General features: G+C 36.9%; 1 protein-coding gene across 1 annotated transcript in view; it reads left to right on the top strand.

Moving 5' to 3' along the window:
- Positions 1-21,664, top strand: part of stab1 (stabilin 1) — a 100,160-nt gene that overhangs the window by 40,829 nt on the left and 37,667 nt on the right. Inside the window, exons 32-51 of the mRNA XM_057845207.1 lie at positions 3,218-3,322; positions 3,393-3,527; positions 6,453-6,581; positions 6,696-6,749; positions 6,884-6,997; positions 9,982-10,177; positions 10,257-10,352; positions 10,427-10,472; positions 10,669-10,748; positions 10,819-10,944; positions 13,515-13,588; positions 13,675-13,746; positions 15,369-15,488; positions 15,570-15,617; positions 15,689-15,769; positions 15,944-16,090; positions 17,869-17,997; positions 20,416-20,475; positions 20,541-20,717; positions 20,781-20,870. Of these exons, the coding sequence (XP_057701190.1) occupies positions 3,218-3,322; positions 3,393-3,527; positions 6,453-6,581; positions 6,696-6,749; positions 6,884-6,997; positions 9,982-10,177; positions 10,257-10,352; positions 10,427-10,472; positions 10,669-10,748; positions 10,819-10,944; positions 13,515-13,588; positions 13,675-13,746; positions 15,369-15,488; positions 15,570-15,617; positions 15,689-15,769; positions 15,944-16,090; positions 17,869-17,997; positions 20,416-20,475; positions 20,541-20,717; positions 20,781-20,870 (2,079 nt within the window). The remainder of the gene's footprint in view (positions 1-3,217; positions 3,323-3,392; positions 3,528-6,452; positions 6,582-6,695; positions 6,750-6,883; positions 6,998-9,981; positions 10,178-10,256; positions 10,353-10,426; positions 10,473-10,668; positions 10,749-10,818; positions 10,945-13,514; positions 13,589-13,674; positions 13,747-15,368; positions 15,489-15,569; positions 15,618-15,688; positions 15,770-15,943; positions 16,091-17,868; positions 17,998-20,415; positions 20,476-20,540; positions 20,718-20,780; positions 20,871-21,664) is intronic.

The following is a 21,664-nucleotide window of genomic DNA, read 5'->3' as shown; positions in this document are numbered from 1 at the left end:
ATGCAAAACGATATGTTTGGCGTAAAAGCAACACAGCTCATCACCCTGAACACACCATCCCCACTGTCAAACGTGGTGGTGGCAGCATCATGGTTTGGGCCTGCTTTTCTTCAGCAGGGACAGGGAAGATGGTTAAAATTGACGGGAAGATGGATGCAGCCAAATACAGGAACATTCTGGAAGAAAACCTGTTGGTATCTGCACAAGACCTGAGACTGGGACGGAGATTTATCTTCCAACTGGACAATGATCCAAAACATAAAGCCAAATCTACATTGGAATGATTCAAAAATAAACGTATCCAGGTGTTAGAATGGCCAAGTCAAAGTACAGACCTGAATCCAATCGAGAATCTGTGGAAAGAGCTGAAGACTGCTGTTCACAAACACTCTCCATCCAACCTCACTGAGCTCGAGCTGTTTTGCAAGGAAGAATGGGCAAGAATGTCAGTCTCTCGATGTGCAAAACTGATAGAAACATACCCCAAGCGACTTGCAGCTGTAATTGGAGCAAAAGGTGGCGCTACAAAGTATTAACGCAAGGGGGCCGAATAATATTGCACGCCCCACTTTTCAGTTTTTTATTTGTTAAAAAAGTGTAAATTATCCAATAAATTTTGTTCCACTTCACGATTGTGTCCCACTTGTTGTTGATTCTTGACGAAAATTAAAATTTTATATCTTTATGTTTGAAGCCTGAAATGTGGCGAAAGGTTGCAAGGTTCAAGGGGGCCGAATACTTTTGCAAGGCACTGTATCTGTGTGTTGCTTTTACTTGTGTATCTTGATGTTTATTAGTTGTTTGTAGCATACTAGTCCTTCTCAAAAAATTTGCATATTGTCATAAAGTTCAATATTTTCTGTAATGTACTGATAAACATTAGACTTTCATATATTTTAGATTCATTACACACAACTGAAGTAGTTCAAGCCTTTTATTGTTTTAATATTGATGATTTTGGCAAAAAAGTCAAGAAAAACCAAAAATCCCTTTTTCAAAAAATTAGCATATTTCATCTGACCAATACAAAAACGTGTTTTTCAATACAAAAAAAAGTCAACCTTCAATTAATTATATCAGCTATGCACTCAATACTTGGTCGGGAATCCTTTTGCAGAAATGAATGCTTCAATGCGGCGTTGTATGAAGGCAATCAGCCTGTGGCACCGCTGAGGTGTTATGGAGGCCCAGGATGCTTCGATAGCGGCCTTAAGCTCATCCAAAGTGTTGTGTCTGGTGTCTCTGTACTTCCTTTTCACAATATCCCACGCATTCTTTATGGGGTTCAGGTCAGGAGAGTTGGCAGGCCAATTGAGCACAGTAATGCCATGGTCAGTAAACCATTTACCAGTGGTTTTGGCACTGTGAGCAGGTGCCAGGTCATGCTGAAAGATGAAATCTTCACCTCCATAAAGCTTTTCAGCAGATGGAAGCATGATAGGTAGCTGCGTTGACCCTGCCCTTGGTAAAACACAGTAGACCATCACTGACTGTAGGTACCTGACACTGGACTTCAGGTATTTTGGCATTTCCTTCTCCCCAGTCTTTCTCCAAACTCTGGCACCTCGATTTCCGAATGACATGTCAAATTTGCTTTTATCTGAAAAAAGTACTTTGGACCACTGAGCAACAGTCCAGTGTTGCTTCTCTTTAGCCCAGGTCAGGCGCTTCTGCCGCTGTTTCAGGTTCAAAAGTGGCTTGACCTGGGGAATGTGGCACCTGTAGCCCATTTCCAGGTTTCTGCAGGTCCCCGAAGGTCTGGAATCGGTCCTTCTCCACAATCTTTGTCAGGGTGCGGTCACCTCTTCTGGTTGTGCAACGTTTCCTGCCACACTTTTTCCTTCCCACTGAGGTGCCTTGATACAGCACTCTGGGAACAGCTGATTCGCTCAGAAATTTCTTTCTGTGTCTTAGCCTCTTGCTTGAGGGTGTCAACGATGGCCTTCTGGACAGCAGTCAGGTTGGCAGTCTTGCCCATGACTGCGGTTTTGAGTGATGAACCAGGCTGGGAGTTTTTAAAAGCCTCAGGAATCTTTCGCAGGGGTTTTGAGTTAATTAGTACATTCAGATGATTAGGTTAGTAGCTTCTTTAGAGTACCTTTTCATGATATGCAAATTTTCTCAGAAAGGGATTTTTGGTTTTTCTTGATTTTTTTTTTGCCCAAATCATCAATATTAAAACAATAAAAGGCTTGAACTACTTCAGTTGTGTGTAATGAATCTAAAATACCCTAATTTTCGGACTATAAGCCGCTACTTTTTTCCCTCATTTTGAATCCTGTCGCTTATAGTCCCGTGCGGCTTATTTGATGATTTATTTGGGTTAATAGGTAAAACTTTATTTGACAGCGGCATCATAAGACTGTCATAAGAACGTCATAATTATGACATGACACTATCATGGCTACTACTGAATGCTTATGACAGATGTCAATATGTGTCATGTGGCATATTATGTCACTAACTCCATTTATGTCCAGCTCAGATCTTTTACGTCCATTCAAAAGTGAGATAATTTGCTGGATGACACTAACCGACATCTATTATAAGCATTCAATAATGCTTATGACAGTGTCATGTAATGATTATGACAGTATTATGGCACCACTATCCAAGAAAATGTTACCAAATACAATAGCTAGCAATTAATGAAACAAGTGGAACAGTAACTGAAGAAATAATTAGCAGAGAACATGACTTTTGATTGTTATTTACATCTGTAGTGCCGCAGTGCATGCTAGGAGGAATGTTGGATGACAACAGTGTTGACAGCAGGTGGCAGCAGAGGTTGACTGTCTTCCCCAAGGGTGCAGTGATGGCCAAATGAAGATTTTTGCAACAATAAGGCTTTGCAGCCAATTGGTTCAAAGCGTCATGGTGGTTCGTTTGGTTTCATGACAGTCTTATAATGCCTTTGTCAAATGAAGTGTTAGCAGTTAATATCTTTTGGTGTAAATATCCCATAATACAATGAGGACAACTGCAGTTTATAGTCCAGTGCGGCTTATCTATGAACAAATGCCGTTTTCATGTCAAATTTGGTGGCTGGTGGCTTATAGTCAGGTGCGCCTTATAGTCCAGAAATTATGGTATATGAAAGTCTAATGTTTATCAGTAAATTACAGAAAATAATGAACTTTTTCACAATATGCTATTTTTTGTCTAGTGTTTATATGTGGGCACTTCATAGTTTTTTTGCGTGGACCTTGTTCGGCAGACGTCCAACCTTTCCGAGGCACTCGGGGAAATGGACTTCACGCTTTTTCTGCCCACCGACAGCGCCATCCGCCAGCACCTGAGCGACACCAACGCCACGCAGCTGGTAGCCCCGCCTCCTCCGCCCATGAATGTTTTATTCCAAGCGACGATCGCTAACGCACTCGCCTACGCAGGGCGCCGACCAGTTCAAGTATCACGTGATTTACAACGAGCTGCTCTTCCCGGACCGTATGTACGACGGAATGCTGAAGAACACTCTGTTGGGCGGCGACTACCAGATTCAGTTCCACATTAATGCTGAAAACAAGGTGAGCGAAACTTTGGGCTGGTTTTTCATAATTTGACGATAGCAGCAAAAACGAATGGCACCACTTCGTAGACAATTGCACGAGTCACGATGATCCGAGTCACAAGCAATGTTCAAGATAATCGTTCATGTGTCTTAGCAGACACACAAGCTCCCTGAGCACACTGAAGACCACTGTGAGCAACATCAGATGTGTACGCTCTGGCTACACACCTGTATCATACCTGTTCAAAACTTTGGATCATAGCAAGCTACATGCATAGACTTCATAATGATATGGACGGGACACGGGGCGCTGGGCTGATTAATATGGAGGCTGCATTGTTGACGTGGCCGTCAAAGCTGACCGAGTGGAATCACAGACAAATAGCTTTTTTCGTTGAAAATTCTTGTGAATAAATGCTTAAATCCCTGAATTCTTTATAGATTTTATATATAAAACAGTCTCGATTCTTGGTTAAAAGAAAAAAACATGCAGTTAGCATTTATTTTACGTAAATATGTTGAAGTAATGATGCTAGTCTGGTAGTAAATGTAGCTAACAGCCGTCTTATGTAAACAGAGATTTTCCGGTGAAACTTCTTGTGAATAAATGCTTAAATCCCTGAATTCTTTATAGATATGGACGTAAAACAGTCTCGATTCTTGGTTAAAAGCAAAAAAAAAACGGGCAGTTAGTATTTAGTTTAAGTAAACATGTCAAAGTACGATGCTAGTCTGATAGTAAATGTAGCGAGCGGCCGCCTTATGTAAACGGAGCTTTTCCGGTGAAAATTCTTGTGAATAAATGCTCAAATCTCTGATTTCTTTATAGATATGGACATAAAACAGTCTTGATTCTTGGGTAAAAGCAAAAAAAAAAAAACTGCAGGTAGCATTTATTTTACGTAACTATTGTGAACTACGAGGCTAGTCGGTAAGGATTTTAGCGGCTGCCATATGTAAGCAAAGAGATTTTTCCGTTGAAAATTCTTGTAAATAAATGCTTAAATCCCTGAATTCTTTATAGATATGGATGTAAAACAGTTTCGATTCATGATTAAAACCCAAAAAAAGTGCAGTTAGCATTTATTTTTATGTAAATATATTGAAGTACGATGCTGGTCTGTCAGTCAATGTGGCGGCCGCCATATGTAAACAGAGCTTTTCCCGTGAAAATTCTTCTGAATCAATGCTTAAATCCTGAATTCTTTATAGATATGGACGTAAAACAGTCTCGATTCTTCGTTAAGAGCAAAAAAGCGTGCAGTTAGCATTTATTTTACGTAAACATGTCAAAGTACGATGCTAGTCTGTCAGTCATTGTGGCGGCCCCCATGTGTAAACAGCTTTTGCAGTGAAAATTCTTGTGAATAAATGCTTAAATCCCTGAATTTCTTATAGATATTGACGTAAAACAGTCTCGATTCTTGATTAAAGGCAAAAAAACCGTGCAGTTAGCATTTATTTTACGTAAATATGTCGAAGTACGATTCTGGTCTGTCAGTCAATGTTGCAGCCACCTTATGTAAACAGAGCTTTTCCGGTGAAAATTCTTGTGAATAAAAGCTTAAATCTCTGAATTCTTTATAGATATGGACGTAAAGCAGTCTCGATTCTTGATTAAAAGCAAAAAAAAAAAAACGGGCAGTTAGTATTTAGTTTACGTAAATATGTCAAAGTACGATGCTAGTCTGGTAGTAAATGTAGCGAGCGGCCGCCTTATGTAAACGGAGCTTTTCCGGTGAAAATTCTTGTGAATAAATGCTCAAATCTCTGATTTCTTTATAGATATGGACGTAAAGCAGTCTCGATTCTTGGTTAAAGGGAAAAAAAAAAAAAAAAAACGGGCAGTTAGTATTTAGTTTATGTAAATATGTCAAAGTACGATGCTAGTCTGTTAGACAATGTGGCGGCCGCCTTATGTAAACAGAGCTTTTCCGGTGAACGTTCTTGTGAATGAATGCTTAAATCCCTGAATTCTTTATAGATATGGATGTAAAACAGTCTCGATTCTTATTTAAAAGCAAAAAAAAAAAAAAAAAACAGCGTGCAGTTAGTATTTATTTTACGTAAATATTTCGAAGTACGATGCTAGTCTGTCAGTCAATGTGGCGGCCGTCATATGTAAACAGAGCTTTTCCTGTGAAAATTCTTGTGAATTAATGCTTAAATGTGTGAATTCTTCATAGATATGGATGTAAAACAGTCTCGGTTCTTGGTTAAAAGCAAAAAAACATGCAGTTAGCATTTATTTTGCGTAAATATGTCGAAGTACGATGCTAGTCTGTCAGTCAATGTGGCGGCTGCCATATAAACAGAGCTTTTCTGGTTAAAATTCTTGTGAATATATGCTTAAATCCCTGAATTCATAATAGATATGGATGTAAACCAGTCTAGATTCTTGGTTAGAAGCAAAAAAATGTGCAGTAATCATTTATTCTATGTAGGATGAACGTACAAATTATGCTAGTCTGTTACACAATGTGGCGGCAGCCTTACAACAAAGAGCTTTTTACGTTGAAAATTCTTGTAAAAAAACGAAAAATATAATAATAACCTTGAATCCTTGAACAAATCACTCCTAAGACAGTCCTTTGTATGCGGTACAGCTTTCGTACTTTTTCAACATAAATTCAGCGTTGGATCGCTACATGTGTCGCTGCGACCGACTGCGAATAACTGAAGCGGATTGTGGTATAGCCCCCTACTTGAAGGCGTGGCGCAGTGAAGGTCAAATCTGACCCGTCCATATCATTATGAGGCGTGTCTTGACCTGAAAATTCAGTATGTAGAGACGTTCATAAGTAGAGGTACCGCTGTATTTGATTCCGGTGTGTTGGAGGAGGGAGACATGGGAAACATGACAAGATAAGTGGCCTCGGTGTCCGGATTTGGTGAACCCTGGTCAGTTAATTTGACATTTTTAATTTTTATGTCCTTTTAGACGTTCGCCAACGACGTCCCGCTGGACGGCGTTCTCAAGGAAACGCAGCGAGGCGTCGTCATGGTGATCCCGCGCGTCCTCGCCGTGCGGCGCAACAGGTGCAGCCGTCAGATCACCGTGCACGTCAACGTAAGCATTACCATGAAAAAGATGTTATTCCTACTGTAGTGTCGCGCCGATGCCGTTTTTGAAAAAATATACAAAATTTCTTCTTCCCAACTATTCCCCATTGGACTGAATTAGGGCCGGTGTACTGATTGTAAGGGAACCCCCCGCTGCCTGAACCGATACAAGCCAGTGAGTCTATTGGAATCAATACTGTATAAATATTCTGAAATATTGATAATAAAATTTTTTTTTTTTTTTTCTTTTAAGAAAAAAAAAAGTGACTATTTTCTGTTTTGTTGTAATATTGTGATTCTTCACCTCAGATGGAAATGAAGTTCCCGGAAAACATGAAGTCAAACTGTCGATATAGAAAGCGCGTAGGATCCCGGAGGAAATCCATGCCGGGCTGCGTCATCAAATGTCTGCAAACTGCCTTGGTATGCGCCCTTCCTTTACTCATTGGCTGCCATTGACGGCCATGAACGTCCCATCCGTTTGATCGCCGCCAGCCCCTTCGTTCAAACGGATCGGACGTAAATGGCCATCAATTGTATTGTGTACCAGGAGTGCCAAAATAACATAATTAAACAGTGAAATAAATGAATGTTTAAAGAAATCATTGAAAAATGAATAAATATTTGCAAATTGTGATTGAAAAATTGGAATAAATGGATGAAAGTTGACATATTTATACAAAAATTTAAATCCATAAAAATTGAAATATAAATGAATTTTGAACTGAATATCTCAATAACATTTTTAAATGTTAAATTGAAATAAACAATTGAAATTAACTGACAATTTTTTAAAAAATAAATACAAAGAAATGGGGAAAAAATACAATTAAAACACATTTTTGGGGAAAAATGAAATAAATAAAAATGAATTTGTATACATTTTAAATAAAAATAAAAAATACAGCTACATTTTGAATTGTCTAAATAAAAATTAATGTATATAAATTAGGGCTGTCAAAATTATCGCGTTAACGCGCGGTAATTAATTTTTTAAATTAATCACGTTAAAATATTTGACGCAATTAACGCACATGTCCCGCTCAGACAGTATTCTGCCTTTTGGTAAGTTTTACAGCAAGGCTTTTTGTGCTGTCTAACAGCGAACTCTTGTGGTCGCTTTGCGACATGGTTTATTTTTTTCTTGCCAGTTCAATATGGCTGCACGACGTCTCGGGCTGATGCCTACGTTGTAATGTTGTGCTTATATGATCCTTGGACAAGATTTGTCCGTAAGTATGGTTGTTGTAAAGAATGTACGTATTATGTTAGTAAGCGAAATGTTCTATTTTTTGTATGAGACGCTTTTTGTTATGTTTAGTGAACCTGTATAGCGTGCTAAGCTAACGTTGCTGCTAATGCAATGCTTGTGTACTTTTTTTTTTTGTAGTTTTACGACAGTCTAAAGAGGACAATGGTTTGAGGCTATTGTATTAATAAATCAGATGAAAAAGGAAGAAGTCTGATTATTAAGGCATCGTTCACTAGCTGTCTGGCTTTGGAAAAAGTAGACGCTTTGGAGTGAGGACAGCATAGACAGATTTAAATGACAGTAGAGTGAAATGCCCACTACAGTCCTTATGTACCGTATGTTGAATGTACAGTGGGGAGAACAAGTATTCTCTAAGCCAATGGGAAAACCCATTGGCAGTGTATCAAATACTTGTTCTCCCCACTGTATATATCCATCTTGTGTCTTATCTTTCCATTCCAACAATTTATTTTACAGAATATATATATATAATTTACAGAAAAAATGGCATATTTTATAGATGGTTTGAATTGCGATTAATTACGATTAATTAATTTTATAGCTGTAATTAACTCGATTAAAAATTTTAATCGTTTGACAGCCCTAATATAAATATAAATCTTAAGTATATGACAGTTTTTCAAATTATTAAATTAATATGTAATATGTAAGGAAATGGTCAAATTGAGTAATCGAAGAATGAAATAAATGTTGAAATAATATATAATAAAATTAACTCGAGAACTACTGTATGCATTCGCCATGTTTCTGACCTCTGTGACCTTTGACCCTTTCTCTTCATATCAAAACACCCACTCATGAAATTGGAGTGAAATAGGCTAATCCGTTATCATTATCTCAAAATTCCTTTTCCTGACCTCTGTGACCTTTGACCTCATTACCCCAAAAGTTAATCAGTTCTTGTTTCATATTCCAAACATATCCGGCGAGTGTAATTACAATAATCCTTGAGTCATTGCCAAATTCCTTTTCTGACCACAGTGATCTTTGACCTCAATTGACCTCTTTCAGCAACTTTGATGAAAATAGACATCCAATATTGTTGTTTCCAATCATTCCTGTGCTGTCATTTTGATAAGCTTATTGCTCCCTGCCCTCATACTTCAAATGGATCGAACGCCTCCTGCCATCAACAGGAGCTTTGACCCTTTTTCTTCTCACCTATTCTTCAAATTTGAGTTAAATAGGCAAATTTGTTATCATTACCTCAAAATTTCTTTTCTGACCTGGGTGATCTTTGACCTTTTCCCCCAAAGGTTAATCATTTCTTTCAAATTCCAAACATATCCTGGGAGTTTAATTACAATGATTCTTGAGTCATTGCCAAATTTCATTTCTGACACCTTTGACCTCATGACCTCAAAATTGTAATCTTACAGCACGTTTGACGATAATAGAAATCCAATCATGTAGTTTCCGATTATCCCTGTGCTGTGATTTTAATGAGCTGTCACTTGTAGAATCCAACCCTCCCACTTCAAATGGATCAGACACCTATTGCCGTCAGTAGGAGGCGCAATCTGAGCAGTCAAATTCAAAGATTTGCCATATTTCTGACCTATGTGACCTTTGACCTTTGCTCTTCTCATATAACACCTACTCTTCGAATTTGAGATAAGTTAATCGTTATCATTTTATCAAAAATGCTTTTCTGACCTCCGTGACCTTTGACCTCATTACCCCAAAAGTTAATCACTTATTTTCATATTCCAAAAGCATCCTGCGAGCTTGATAACGACCATCCCTTCATTTCTTCTTTAGTCACTGCCAAATTCTTTTCTGACCCCTGTGACATTTGACCTCATGACCTTAAAATTGAACTCTTTCAGCGCCATTTACAATAATAAACATCCAACAATGTGGCCTCCGATCATCCTTGTGCTGTGATTTCTAGTGAGTTTGTCACTACTAGATTCATGTGAAGTGGGAGGGCCAACCCTTCCACTTCAAATGGATTGCACGGCTACTGCCGTCAAAAACAGGCGATTATCTCAAAATTCCTTTTCTGACCTCTGTGACCTTTGACCTCATGACCTCAAAATTGAACTGTTTTAGCGCTATTTACGATAATAGACGTTCAATCACGTGGTTTCCGTTGTGGTTTCCATAATCAAAAATGGAAATCCATCCACAGACGCGGTCGTGTTGCCCGGGTTTTTACGGGCACGAGTGCTACAAATGCCCCGGAGCGGTGGGCAGCCCGTGTTCCAATCACGGGACCTGCCAGGACGGTCTCCTGGGCAACGGGGAGTGCCGCTGCTACGAGGGCTTTCACGGCACCGCCTGCGAGGACTGCGAGCCCGGACGTTACGGCGATAACTGCACTTCCAGTGAGGGCCCGCGCATGTCGCACGAGTGTCAAAATCATTAAAGCAAGTGAAAAGCAGCGTTTTTGCACGTGTGCGGCAGAGTGCACGTGCGACCACGGCAAGTGCGACGACGGTTTGTCAGGAAGCGGCAAGTGCGCGTGTCACAAAGGCTGGAAGGGAGCCTCGTGTTCTATCGGTAACACACGCCAACACGTGCCCGCGACCTCTCGGTATGTGTGACCTCATATTATCCACGTACGCTTGTGGCAGAAATCAAGGACGACGCATGCGGAGGAGTGTGTGACGAAAATGCCAAGTAGGTTCTATTCGTCTGTGTGTGTGTGTAGTGTTGGGATTCATTTATTTCAATTTTTATGTGTGTCCAATTTAATTATATTTTTACAAAATACATATATTTCTATTATTTAAACATTGAATTATTTGGATTTTTATAACTTTGTCAGATTTATTTCCTACATAACCTACAATAATGCCTGCTATTGTTGTTGCAGTTGCATCACGGGGCCACAGGGGACCGCCGCCACTTGTGTCTGTGTCGCCGGATACAACGGCAATGGCACTTCATGCAAAGGTACCACAAAAATTAGTCTTAACTTTTCCATATCTCCATCAAATTTCATGAGCTTTTCTTTCATGTTAAGAGGTGGACCTGTGCAGTCTATCCAACGGCGGCTGCTCGCCTTTCGCCACCTGCGCCAAAGTATCGGCGGGCGTGCGCACCTGCAACTGCAACAAAGGCTATACAGGCGACGGCGTGGTCTGCCTGGGTAACACGCGTTCTATAAGCCATTGGCTCCGTTTTCATGGACACTTTTATTCAGTATTGATCGGAATAAAAATGCTTGATGTACACACCCCATTGGGAATATTCTAACCTAACGACCTACCCTAACCCTAACAAAAGTCCGCTAGCTTAAATGCTATGAATCCTAATTTATTTATAATTCTCATAGCAAATCGCTCACACGTAACTTCACAAACTGTAGCATTAAATTTAATTACAAATGCATACACAAACATATATTAGCTGAAACAACTTACAGCTAGGGTTGTTCCGATCATGTTTTTTTGCTCCCGATCCGATCCCGATCGTTTTAGTTTGAGTATCTGCCGATCCGATTGCTTTTTTTTGCTCCCGATTCAATTCCAATCATTCCCGAATATTTTTCTCGATCATATACATTTTGGCAATGCATTAAGAAGAAAATGAATAAAACTCGGACGAATATATACATTCAACATACAGTACATAAGTACTGTATTGGTTTATTATGACAATAAATCCTCAAGATGGCATTTACATTATTAACATTTTTTCTGTGAGAGGGATCCACGGATAGAAAGACTTGTGACTTTGTATATTGTGACTAAATATTGCCATCTAGTGTATTTGTTGAGCTTTCAGTAAATGATACTGCAGCCATGCCCAAATGCATGATGGGAAGTGGAACCATGACTGTGCGTAGTGCTACCAATCTTCTCTGCGTTGGGAAATAACATAAGGAGTTAAGAAAAAGAACAATTGCTACCTTGCTTCCCCACATTGCTTTCCCATGATATTTCTATTCGTAGGAAGAGGGATTGTAAGGCTTTAGCCAATTAAAAAAAGGCTCCAAAGGCTGCCAAATTTCACTCTACTCATTTTATGCTACCTTTTATCTCTCTATATAGGTAAAACGGCGCCATTACAGCTTGAGCGCGACAATGCGTGAGTGGGTCGTGCAGCGCATGCATTAACCGGTTAAATATTTTAACGTGATACTTTTTTTAAAAAATTCATTATCGCCGTTATCAGGATAAATTTGATAACACTACCTTAAGCCTAAACTAAAGACTCTGGTTGAGTGTAACAGATTATGTCTGTAACGTTAAATACAATTAGAAAACGGTGTAATTAAAAAAAAATAATAAAAATTTAAAAAAGGCATGGCCGATATTTTTTGCCGATTCCAATACTTTGAAAATGACGTAATCGGACCCGGACATCTCTACTTACAGCCTTATGTGGGCCAAACCAGAGCGTAGCTATCCTTTACCCATGTCAGTCTGCTCTTGAGTCAAACAACAGCCAAACCCCACACTCCCACCAGAGGGCAGTGTATCCTCCATCATTAACTCATTCGCTCCCAGCCATTTTCACCGGAGAAACCCCTTTCACCACAGGCTGTTTTACTGGATTTTGACTGATTTTGCAAGGCCCACAGAAAATTCTTTTCTATTGCTATATAAACATGGAACCCACCAAAAAAAAGATTAGACTCTCTTCTTTCAGCAGGAATAACAAGTAAGTTAATCTTTTTCCATTCTTCAGATATCAGCATTAGAAAATAGCTTAGTTTGAGCAATTTTCCAGTTTCTGATGAAAAAACAGAGAAATTGAGCTTTTTGTAAAAGCATAAATTTCAAACAAAACTGACTTTAACCCAGCTATTTTTTGCTTTTGTGACATCCCAAACATCTGAATAATGTTTTCCTTCTACAAAATAACATAAACAACAAGACAATAGAGCTTTTGATAGCAAAGAAACAATTTATTTACACATAATTAAACTATTGAACTGAGAGATGACGCTGTTGTGGCCGCGACAGCCGGGGTAAACTTTTCCCTCATCGCTGCCTGTCTCATCAAGATGGATTTTTTTGAGTCTTTCTTTTGTGGTGACCACTGCCTTGTGTTCCTGGGGGGGAACTGGTTTGGCCGTGGGCGTTTTCGGCTGAGTCGCGGGACACTGGAGGGTGCGGGGGACGCGAGCGGCCGAGCATGGCGGCGCGCACTCTGCTCGGCAAGCAGCACGGACTCAATGGCATCGTCTGCTGCACTGGTGGTCCCCGTCGTTCTGCTCGGTCGCCCAGCGCCTGGCATCCCGGGCGTCCTCCCGGTTGTTCTGCTCGGTCGTCCGCCGCCTGGCACCCTCGACGTCCATTCGGTCGTTTTCCGCCGGTGCCCCAGCCGTTCGTTCCGTTGAATCAGGTTGGGGTCTTACCAAATGCGCTATCAGAACCTAGAGATGTCTCTTGTGAAAAAAAACGTAAAAGACGTATAAATACGTCTTAGGGACACTGAAACAATCAAAAATAGAACGTATTTATACGTTTTTGGGAGCAAATGAGTTAAACAAAATAAAAGACTTTTGGACTTTTTGGGAGCAATTTTGAATTTTTAAAGGGTTAAAAATACGCAGAAATTCGGGTTAAGTCGCCAGTGTAGGAACGGAACTCGTTCGTAGCCCAGGGACTACCTGTATACAGAAAATGAGGGCAACAGGAGGTTTTAGGAAATTATGTCCACGTAACATTAGCTCAATTGTACCTTTTGAACTTGAGTAACATTTTGCAGAGTCGGACGGCTGCCTGGTCAACAACGGAGGCTGCCACGAGTCGGCCGACTGCATCAGAACTGGACCCGACACTGTATGATCGCATTTTTTACTGGTTGGAGTTGGCGGCTAGCAAGACTAAAGACTTGATTGCAGTTTTTTGTGTGTGTGTTTGTACAGGTGGCGTGCAGGTGTAAAGAGGGCTTCCAAGGGTCCGGAAAATTCTGCTTTCCTAGCAACCCTTGCAGAAACGTACGTATGCTCGAGGTTGTCCATGTATATTTTGGGATGTAGGTGCAGGAGTGCCAGAATGATCAATAAAAGGGAAATTAATGAAGGAATAAATGTTGAAATGGATTAGAAATTGAAAAGGATGAATGGAAACTGGCATAGGCTCCAGCACCTCCGCGACCCTTGTGAGGAAAAGCGGCATGGAAAATGAATGAATGAATGAATGGAAACTGAAATAAAAGTGAAATCAATAAATAAAAGTTTAAATAATTGACAAAAATACATTTTTTCATGATTAAGTTCCATTTTTATTTTATTTATTAAAAATATATATGTATAAAATAAAAATGCTAAAAAATATATATTTAAAAAATAATAATAATTAAAAATAATACATATTAAAATAAAATATATATTATTATTTATTTACCTAGATAAATATATTTAATTTTATTTAATTGATTGTATTATTTAATTTTTTTTTTTGTTTATTTTATAATTTGTAAATATATAAATTAAAAAATGTGCATGAATAAATATTAATTAAAAATTTCATTAAAAATTAATTTTAAAAAAATTAAGAATTTTGAATCAGGGAATATTGAAATAGAAAAATGGAGAAAGCAAAACGGAAGTACATAAAAAATTAAATTAATACTAAATGGAAATAAATACATTTTGAAATGAATAAATATTGAAAAAAAAATAACTTATAGAAATAAATATTGAAATAAATGCATAATCAAAAATGAAATATTAAAATAAATACATAGAAATTGAAACATTAAATGTATACACATCAAGTACAAATACACAACTACCCATTTTTACTTTATTTGAATTTTTATTTTAGTTATTTAAAAAAATCTATCGTATTTTGTTTTTTATTATAAATTATTATACATTATATTTATAAAAATATAATTTTATTTAATTGATTATATTAAATCCTTAATATATTTTTTATTTTATTTATTTAAATATTCAAAATAACTTTTAATAATGAAATAAAAAAAAGTAACTGGAAACAAAAATGTAAATAAAGAATAATAAATAAAAATGTAATACAAAAATTATTTTAAAAAAAAAATAGAATTTTGAATAAGGAAAAATAAATAGAATTTTGAATAAGGAAATATTGAAATAGAAAAATTAAATGGAGGAAGCAAAACTGAACTACATAAAAAATGAAATTAATATTCAATGGAAATACATTTTGAAATGAATAAATCAAAATTGAAAAAAAAAATACATAACTTATAAATATGTATAAATGTATATTGTATATATTATAAATGTATATATTTGTAGTATATCAAATAAAAACATAGTAAAACAAATACATTAAAAAATAACTAAACACAAGATGAAATAAATACATAAAAACTAAAATTAAAAAAATGTGAATAATTACATATTAATACAAACTAAAGTCAAAATAAATATAAAATTTGAATGTTGACATAAAAAAAAGAAATAGAAATTGAAATGCTGAATATATATAAATTAAAATCAATACAAGTCAAAATAAATACAGGCAAGTCCAAATAAATATTTTTTTGTTGAAATAAATCAATAAAAGTTTAAATATCTAAATACTGAAACGACAATATATTAAATGACACTGCCGACCTTCCATCCAGAAAAACGGCGGCTGCAGCAAGTACGCGCGCTGTGAGTATCAGGGTATGGGCCAGAGGATCTGCACGTGCCTCCGAGACCATGTGGGCGACGGCATCGAATGCCACGGGAACACCAATGCCGTAAGTCACGTGACCCGGGACTCCACCCCTTTCCCCAACCAATAACATTCTCCCTTTATTTTATTTTATTTTTTTGCACAGGAAATTTTCCGAAACCCGGAAAACGCTTTGTTCCGTTACATGCTCTCAGTGAGTTGAAAATTATGTCGAGTTCACTAAATGAATCGGCCATATTTCACTTTTGCTTCTTCGTTTCGCAGAAGTCGGACGCTCGGAGTCTCTACGGCGACGGGCCGTTCACCGCCTTCGTTCCCGTGGATAACAACGACTCGTATTCCAAGGTGCGGAATGCCGGGTCGCGAATTTGCCTTGTCGTTTATAGAGGTCAAAGGTCGCTAAGCTAACGTGCATGTCATCATGGAGAAGATGCTGAAAACAAAAAGTCATTTTGTCTGAAAAAAAATCCTCTTGATTTATTTTTATTTTTTTGTATGTCATCATGTTTTCGTGTGCAGGTTAACGACTGGAAGCTGTCCGGCCGTCTGAATGATTTGGTGCGTTACCATATCGTCGCCTGCGAGAAGTTGACTTGGAACGACCTTCAAAGCACCCAGAAGGCCATCTCCACGTCAGGATACCCCCTGACTTTCACTCTGCAGCAGGTCTCTCCTTCTCTTACACACAATATATTGCAAAAAAAAACAACAACAACATTCATACATAGAGGACTGTTCAACGAATACGAAAAATATGTTTTGGGGCCACTACGACATGTAACAATGTCATATTAAGAATATAGTTACATATGTGGACATTCCTCGCTGAGGCCTTTGATTTGATATGTTACTTAATGGGGTTTGTTACGGGTAAATTTTTCCTTCATTGTTTGTGTTTTTGTCTATTATAAAGTTACATTATGTAAAATTTGCAAAATAGTGGCAGATTTGGAAGGCCCTCACCGAGGCCTTTAATTTGACATATGACTCAATGGAGTTTGTTGTTAATATTATTTTTTACTTTAGACAGTCTCTTAAAACATTTAATATGTATTTTTAGTCTTTAATGAAATTATGTGATGTTCAAATGACAACATAGTTATATATTTGGAAAGCACTTTCCAAGGCCTTTAATTTGACATGTTACTCCATGGGGTTTGTTACAGACACATTTTTACTGTAGCCAATCTCTTAAAACATCTCAGGTGTATGTTTGTCTATTTTGACCATATACAATGTTAAATTAGCAATACAGTTACATATCTGGAAAGTACTTGCCAAGGCCTTTAATTTGACATGTTACTCCATGGGGTTTGTTACAGATACATTTTTACTCTAGCCGATCTCCTAAAACAACACAGGTGTATTTTATTCTATTTTGACCATATATAATGTTAAATTAGCAATACAGTTACACATCTGGAAAGTACTTGCCAAAGCCTTTAATTTGACATGTTACTCCATGGGGTTTGTTAAAGATACATTTTTACTTTAGCCAATCTCCTAAAACATCACATGTGTATTTTTGTGTAACAAGACCATATGCAATGTTAAATTAGCAATAGAGTAACATATATGGCAATTACATGCCAAGGCCTTCAATTTGACATGTTACTCCATGGGGTGTGTTACAGACCAAATTTTATTTTAGCCAATCTAAAATAAAATAAAACATAAACGGTGTATTTTTGTCCATTCCGTTGAATGTTGAATTAGCAACATTGCTACATATGGAAAGTACTCGCCAAGGCTTTTAATTTGACATGTTACTCTATGGGGTTATTGATAAAATTTTACTTCAACCAGTGTTTTTGATCAATTATGACAATACAAATTGTTAAATTAGCAATGTAGTTACATATCTGTAAAGTAAATGCCAAAGCCTGTAATTTGACATTTTACTCAGTGGGGTTTGGTACTGATAAAACTTAACTTTAACCAGTGTTTTCGGTCAATTACGACAATATACAATGTTAAATTAGCAAGATAGTTTCATATCTGTTAAGTAAATGCCTAGGCATGTAATTTGACCTGTAACTCTCTGGGATTTGTTTCTGATAAAACTTTTCTTTAACTGGGGATTTTGATCAATTGCGGCAATTTACAATTTTAAATTGGCAACATAGTTGCATATCTGTAAAGTAAATGCTAAGACATTTAATTTGACATGTTAGTCTATGGGGTTTGTCACAGATACAATTTTGGTCAATTACGTCATTATGCAATGTTAAATTAGTGATGTAGTTGCATATATGCAACCACAGACACTGATAAACACACACCCGTTGAAAAAAACACATGCACACACCTACAAAAACACACATAACCACTGATAAACACACACCCACAGACACACAAGGGTTTTGCTGACTCAGCTGCTGACAGCGTCACTTTGCATTGAAAAAGGAAGCATCGTAAGTTGCGCGTTTGTGTGTGTGTGTCAGGGCTCGGTGTGGGTCAACAACGCTTCCCGGATCGTGAAGAGCGACTACGTGACATCCAACGGCGTCATCCACCACCTGAGCGATATGCTGACTCCCTACCAGCTAAACAGCAAGGAACGCCTCCCCAAGGTGGCGCAAGTCAACCTTATTAACACATTCATTCCACTGCGTTTTGAACGGTGGCCATTGATTGTATCAGAATGGATTCGACGTCCATCGCCGTCTATGGCACTGAAACATAATCATTCATGATCCAAACCTTCCATTTCTAATGTATTGGATGTCTGTTGCCATGATGAGTTCAGCTCTGAGCATGTGAGACGCCAGCGCGGTTTGCCGAGGTGATTGTATGGCAGCCATGTTGGTAGGGGCAACGTTTCCAACACGTGCATGGTATTTTTGTTATTAAGCACATGAAAAATAATTCCTAACTCATTTCACACTCAATTTACATGAGCTTTACTTTGTTTTTAATTCTTGTTAGATAAATGAAAATCATCATAATTACAAAAACTATATAAATGGATAATTCAACAAAAAAAATTGATAATCCTAAATAAAAAAAAAAAAAGAAAATCCTTAAAATATCTTATAAAAGTAATGAAAACAGCATAAAATATAGAGAATTAATTAGAAATAGAAAAATAGAGGAATAGAATAGAAAATAAAGAATATAACAGATTTTTTAGGGAAAATATAAAAATAATCATACATTTATTATTTAATTTATTAATGCTTGTTATTTCTTTATTCATAATTTAATAATACACACCATATAATGCAATTTTTATTCTTCTTAAAATATATTTTTTTAATTTTTAATTTATTTTCTGTTACTTTTATTCCTTAGTATTTTTTATATTTAAAATTTATTTTTAAATGTATTTTTTATTTTTAATGCATGTTCTACTACTATCTATTTACTCTTTTTTCTCATGCCTTTTATTTAAAGATTTTTTAGTTTTTATTTTATGTATTATTATTTATTTTCCAATCTATAATGCCAATTTTTTACGGAGCCCCTAGAGGTACGTACATCGATAAAAAAAAAAAAAAAATTTAGGCAATCTGGTGCGCACCAGAAACTATCTGGTAAACATTAGCATTATATAGCATTTAAGCTAGTGGACTTTTGCTATGCAAGTTTTCCTCCACTTTTGCATTGTTGCAACTGGCTAACTTGCACAGCAAAAGTCTGCTAGCTTAAATGCTATATAATGCTAATGTTTACAAAAATTGGCTAACTTGCATAGCAAAAGTCCGCTATCTTAAATGCTATACAATGCTAATGTTTACAAAAATTGGCTAACTTGCATAGCAAAAGTCGGCTAGATCACATGCTATGTAATGCTAATATTTACAAAATTTGGCTAACTTGCATCACAAACGTTCGTCAGCTTAAATGCTATATCATGCTCATGTTTACAAAAATTGGCTAACTTGCATAGCAAAAATCCGCTAGATCACATGCTATATAATGCTAATATTTACAAAAATTGGCTAACTTGCATCACAAAAGTTCGCCAGCTTAAATGCGATATAATGCTAATGTTTACAACAACTGGCGAACTTGCATAGCAAAAATCCGCTAATCTTAAATGCCATTTAATGCTAATGTTTACAACAATTGGCTAACTTGCATAGCAAAAGTCCGCTATCTTAAATGCTATACAATGCTAATGTTTACAAAAATTGGCTAACTTGCATAGCAAAGGTCCGCTAGATCACATGCTATATAATGCTAATATTTACAAAAATTGGCTAACTTGCATCACAAAAGTTCGCCAGCTTAAATGCTATATAATGCTAATGTTTACAAAAATTGGCTAACTTGCATAGCAAAACTCGGCTACCCCTTAAATGTGATATAATGCTAATGTTTACAACAATTGGCGAACTTGCATAGCAAAAATCCGCTATCTTAAATGCCATTTAATGCTAATGTTTACAACAATTGGCTAACTTGCATAGCAAAAGTCCGCTATCTTAAATGCTATACAATGCTAATGTTTACAAAAATTGGCTAACTTGCATAGCAAAAGTCCGCTAGATCACATGCTATATAATGCTAATATTTACAAAAATTGGCTAACTTGCATCACAAAAGTTCGCCAGCTTAAATGCTATATCATGCTCATGTTTACAACAATTGGCTAACTTGCATGGCAAAATTCTGCTAGCTTAGATGCTATATAATGCTAATGTTTACCAGATAGTTTCTGGTGCGCACTAGAAACAATATGGTGCGCAACAGATTGCTTAAATTTATTTTATTTCTGTCAATGTCCCTATAGGGACTCCGTAACTTTTAATAAATTTTCTCTATTGCGATTTTTTATTTGGTATGTTTTTAATTTCAGTATTTTCAGATTTTTAGCTGTATATTGCAATGTCATTTTTGACATTTAACATACAGTATTTTGTTTTTGATGTACTATTTTGATTACTATTTTGATGTACTTCTGTAATCCTTTGATAAATTATTTCATTTTTTTTTTTTTTTTTTTTTAATTCAGGGATCAAGCATATTTTGCCTCTCTCTTCCAGATGAACTTCACTACAGCCGTGCAATACTACGGCTACGGCAGCTTCTACCAACTGGTGGAGGTAAACCCAACATTATCCGCGGCCTTTGTGCCCATCACCGCCACTTTTGATTAATTTTTTTGCAGCGCGCCGGCCTGCTTCCACTATTGCGTTCGCCGGTCCACCGGCCGTTCACCATCTTCTGGCCCAGCGACAGGGCCTTGGCCTCGCTGCCCCCCGAAAGGCAGCGCTGGCTATCTAGTCCCGATCACCAGGAAGAGTTGGCCGCCACCATCAAAGCGCACATCATCCGAAGCGCCAGGGTAATGACGAGAGGTTCCAAAATGGCTGCCAGGACGCCGTGACCCACTTGTGTGTGTGCTCAGGTTCTGGGCGTCAGTCAGCCGACTAAGTACTCGTCCTTCCGCACCATGCACGGATCTAGGATCAAGTACAGCTGCGACAAAAGCATGGTGGTGAGAATGCACACATACTGCCGCAATTGATTTTTTTGATAGTTGGTTAATTTGTTGCCTGCTGTTAGCAATGATAGATGTCCAATTCATTTAAACTGGGACGACAATGCTTGTCTTTCAGCACTCCTCCCAGTCTAAATGGATTGGACGTCTAGCGCCGTCAATGGCGTCAAAACATTTAAGCTAATACCCTATAAAGACTTAAGCTAGCTAGCTATGTAGCATTTGACAAAACCCTTCATCTGCCAGTATCAAATAATATTTACCGATTGGTAGATTGTGTCCATACAAAAATACAAGGTTTCTAAGATTGATCCCTGAGGTACACCCAGTTTTTAATTAGGAAAAAAAACAAAACAAAAAAAACCATAAATAAATAAATAAATGAATTTAAAAATCATGGAATTAAAATCAATGTGATATTTTTTGTGTAATAAAAACATTAAATAAATAAAACAAAAAGAAACCATTTTGTTGATTTATTTTAAATCATGTTAATTTTTTCAAATTTATTTTTTAAAAAACTTTTATATACATTTTTTAACATTAAAATCAAAATTGTAAAATGAATAAAATAAATGATTTATTTTTATTCTATTTTTTTAATAAATAAAACGGAATTCAAAATGTTATGCACACTTGTTTTGTAAACCATTTTAATATTAAAATCGATATTATTTATTTACTTATCTATTTATGCCTTGCTGTCCAAAACTTAAATTATATATATATATATATATTTTTTTTTTATTTAAATTAATTAATTACAAAGTATATTCACACTTATATATTTA

This window comes from Corythoichthys intestinalis, chromosome 9, assembly GCF_030265065.1.
Source record: "Corythoichthys intestinalis isolate RoL2023-P3 chromosome 9, ASM3026506v1, whole genome shotgun sequence".
In the NCBI taxonomy this organism is placed as follows: Eukaryota; Metazoa; Chordata; class Actinopteri; order Syngnathiformes; family Syngnathidae; genus Corythoichthys; species Corythoichthys intestinalis.
Note: the sequence above shows the minus strand (reverse complement) of the source record. Positions and strands in the feature narration are given on the sequence as shown.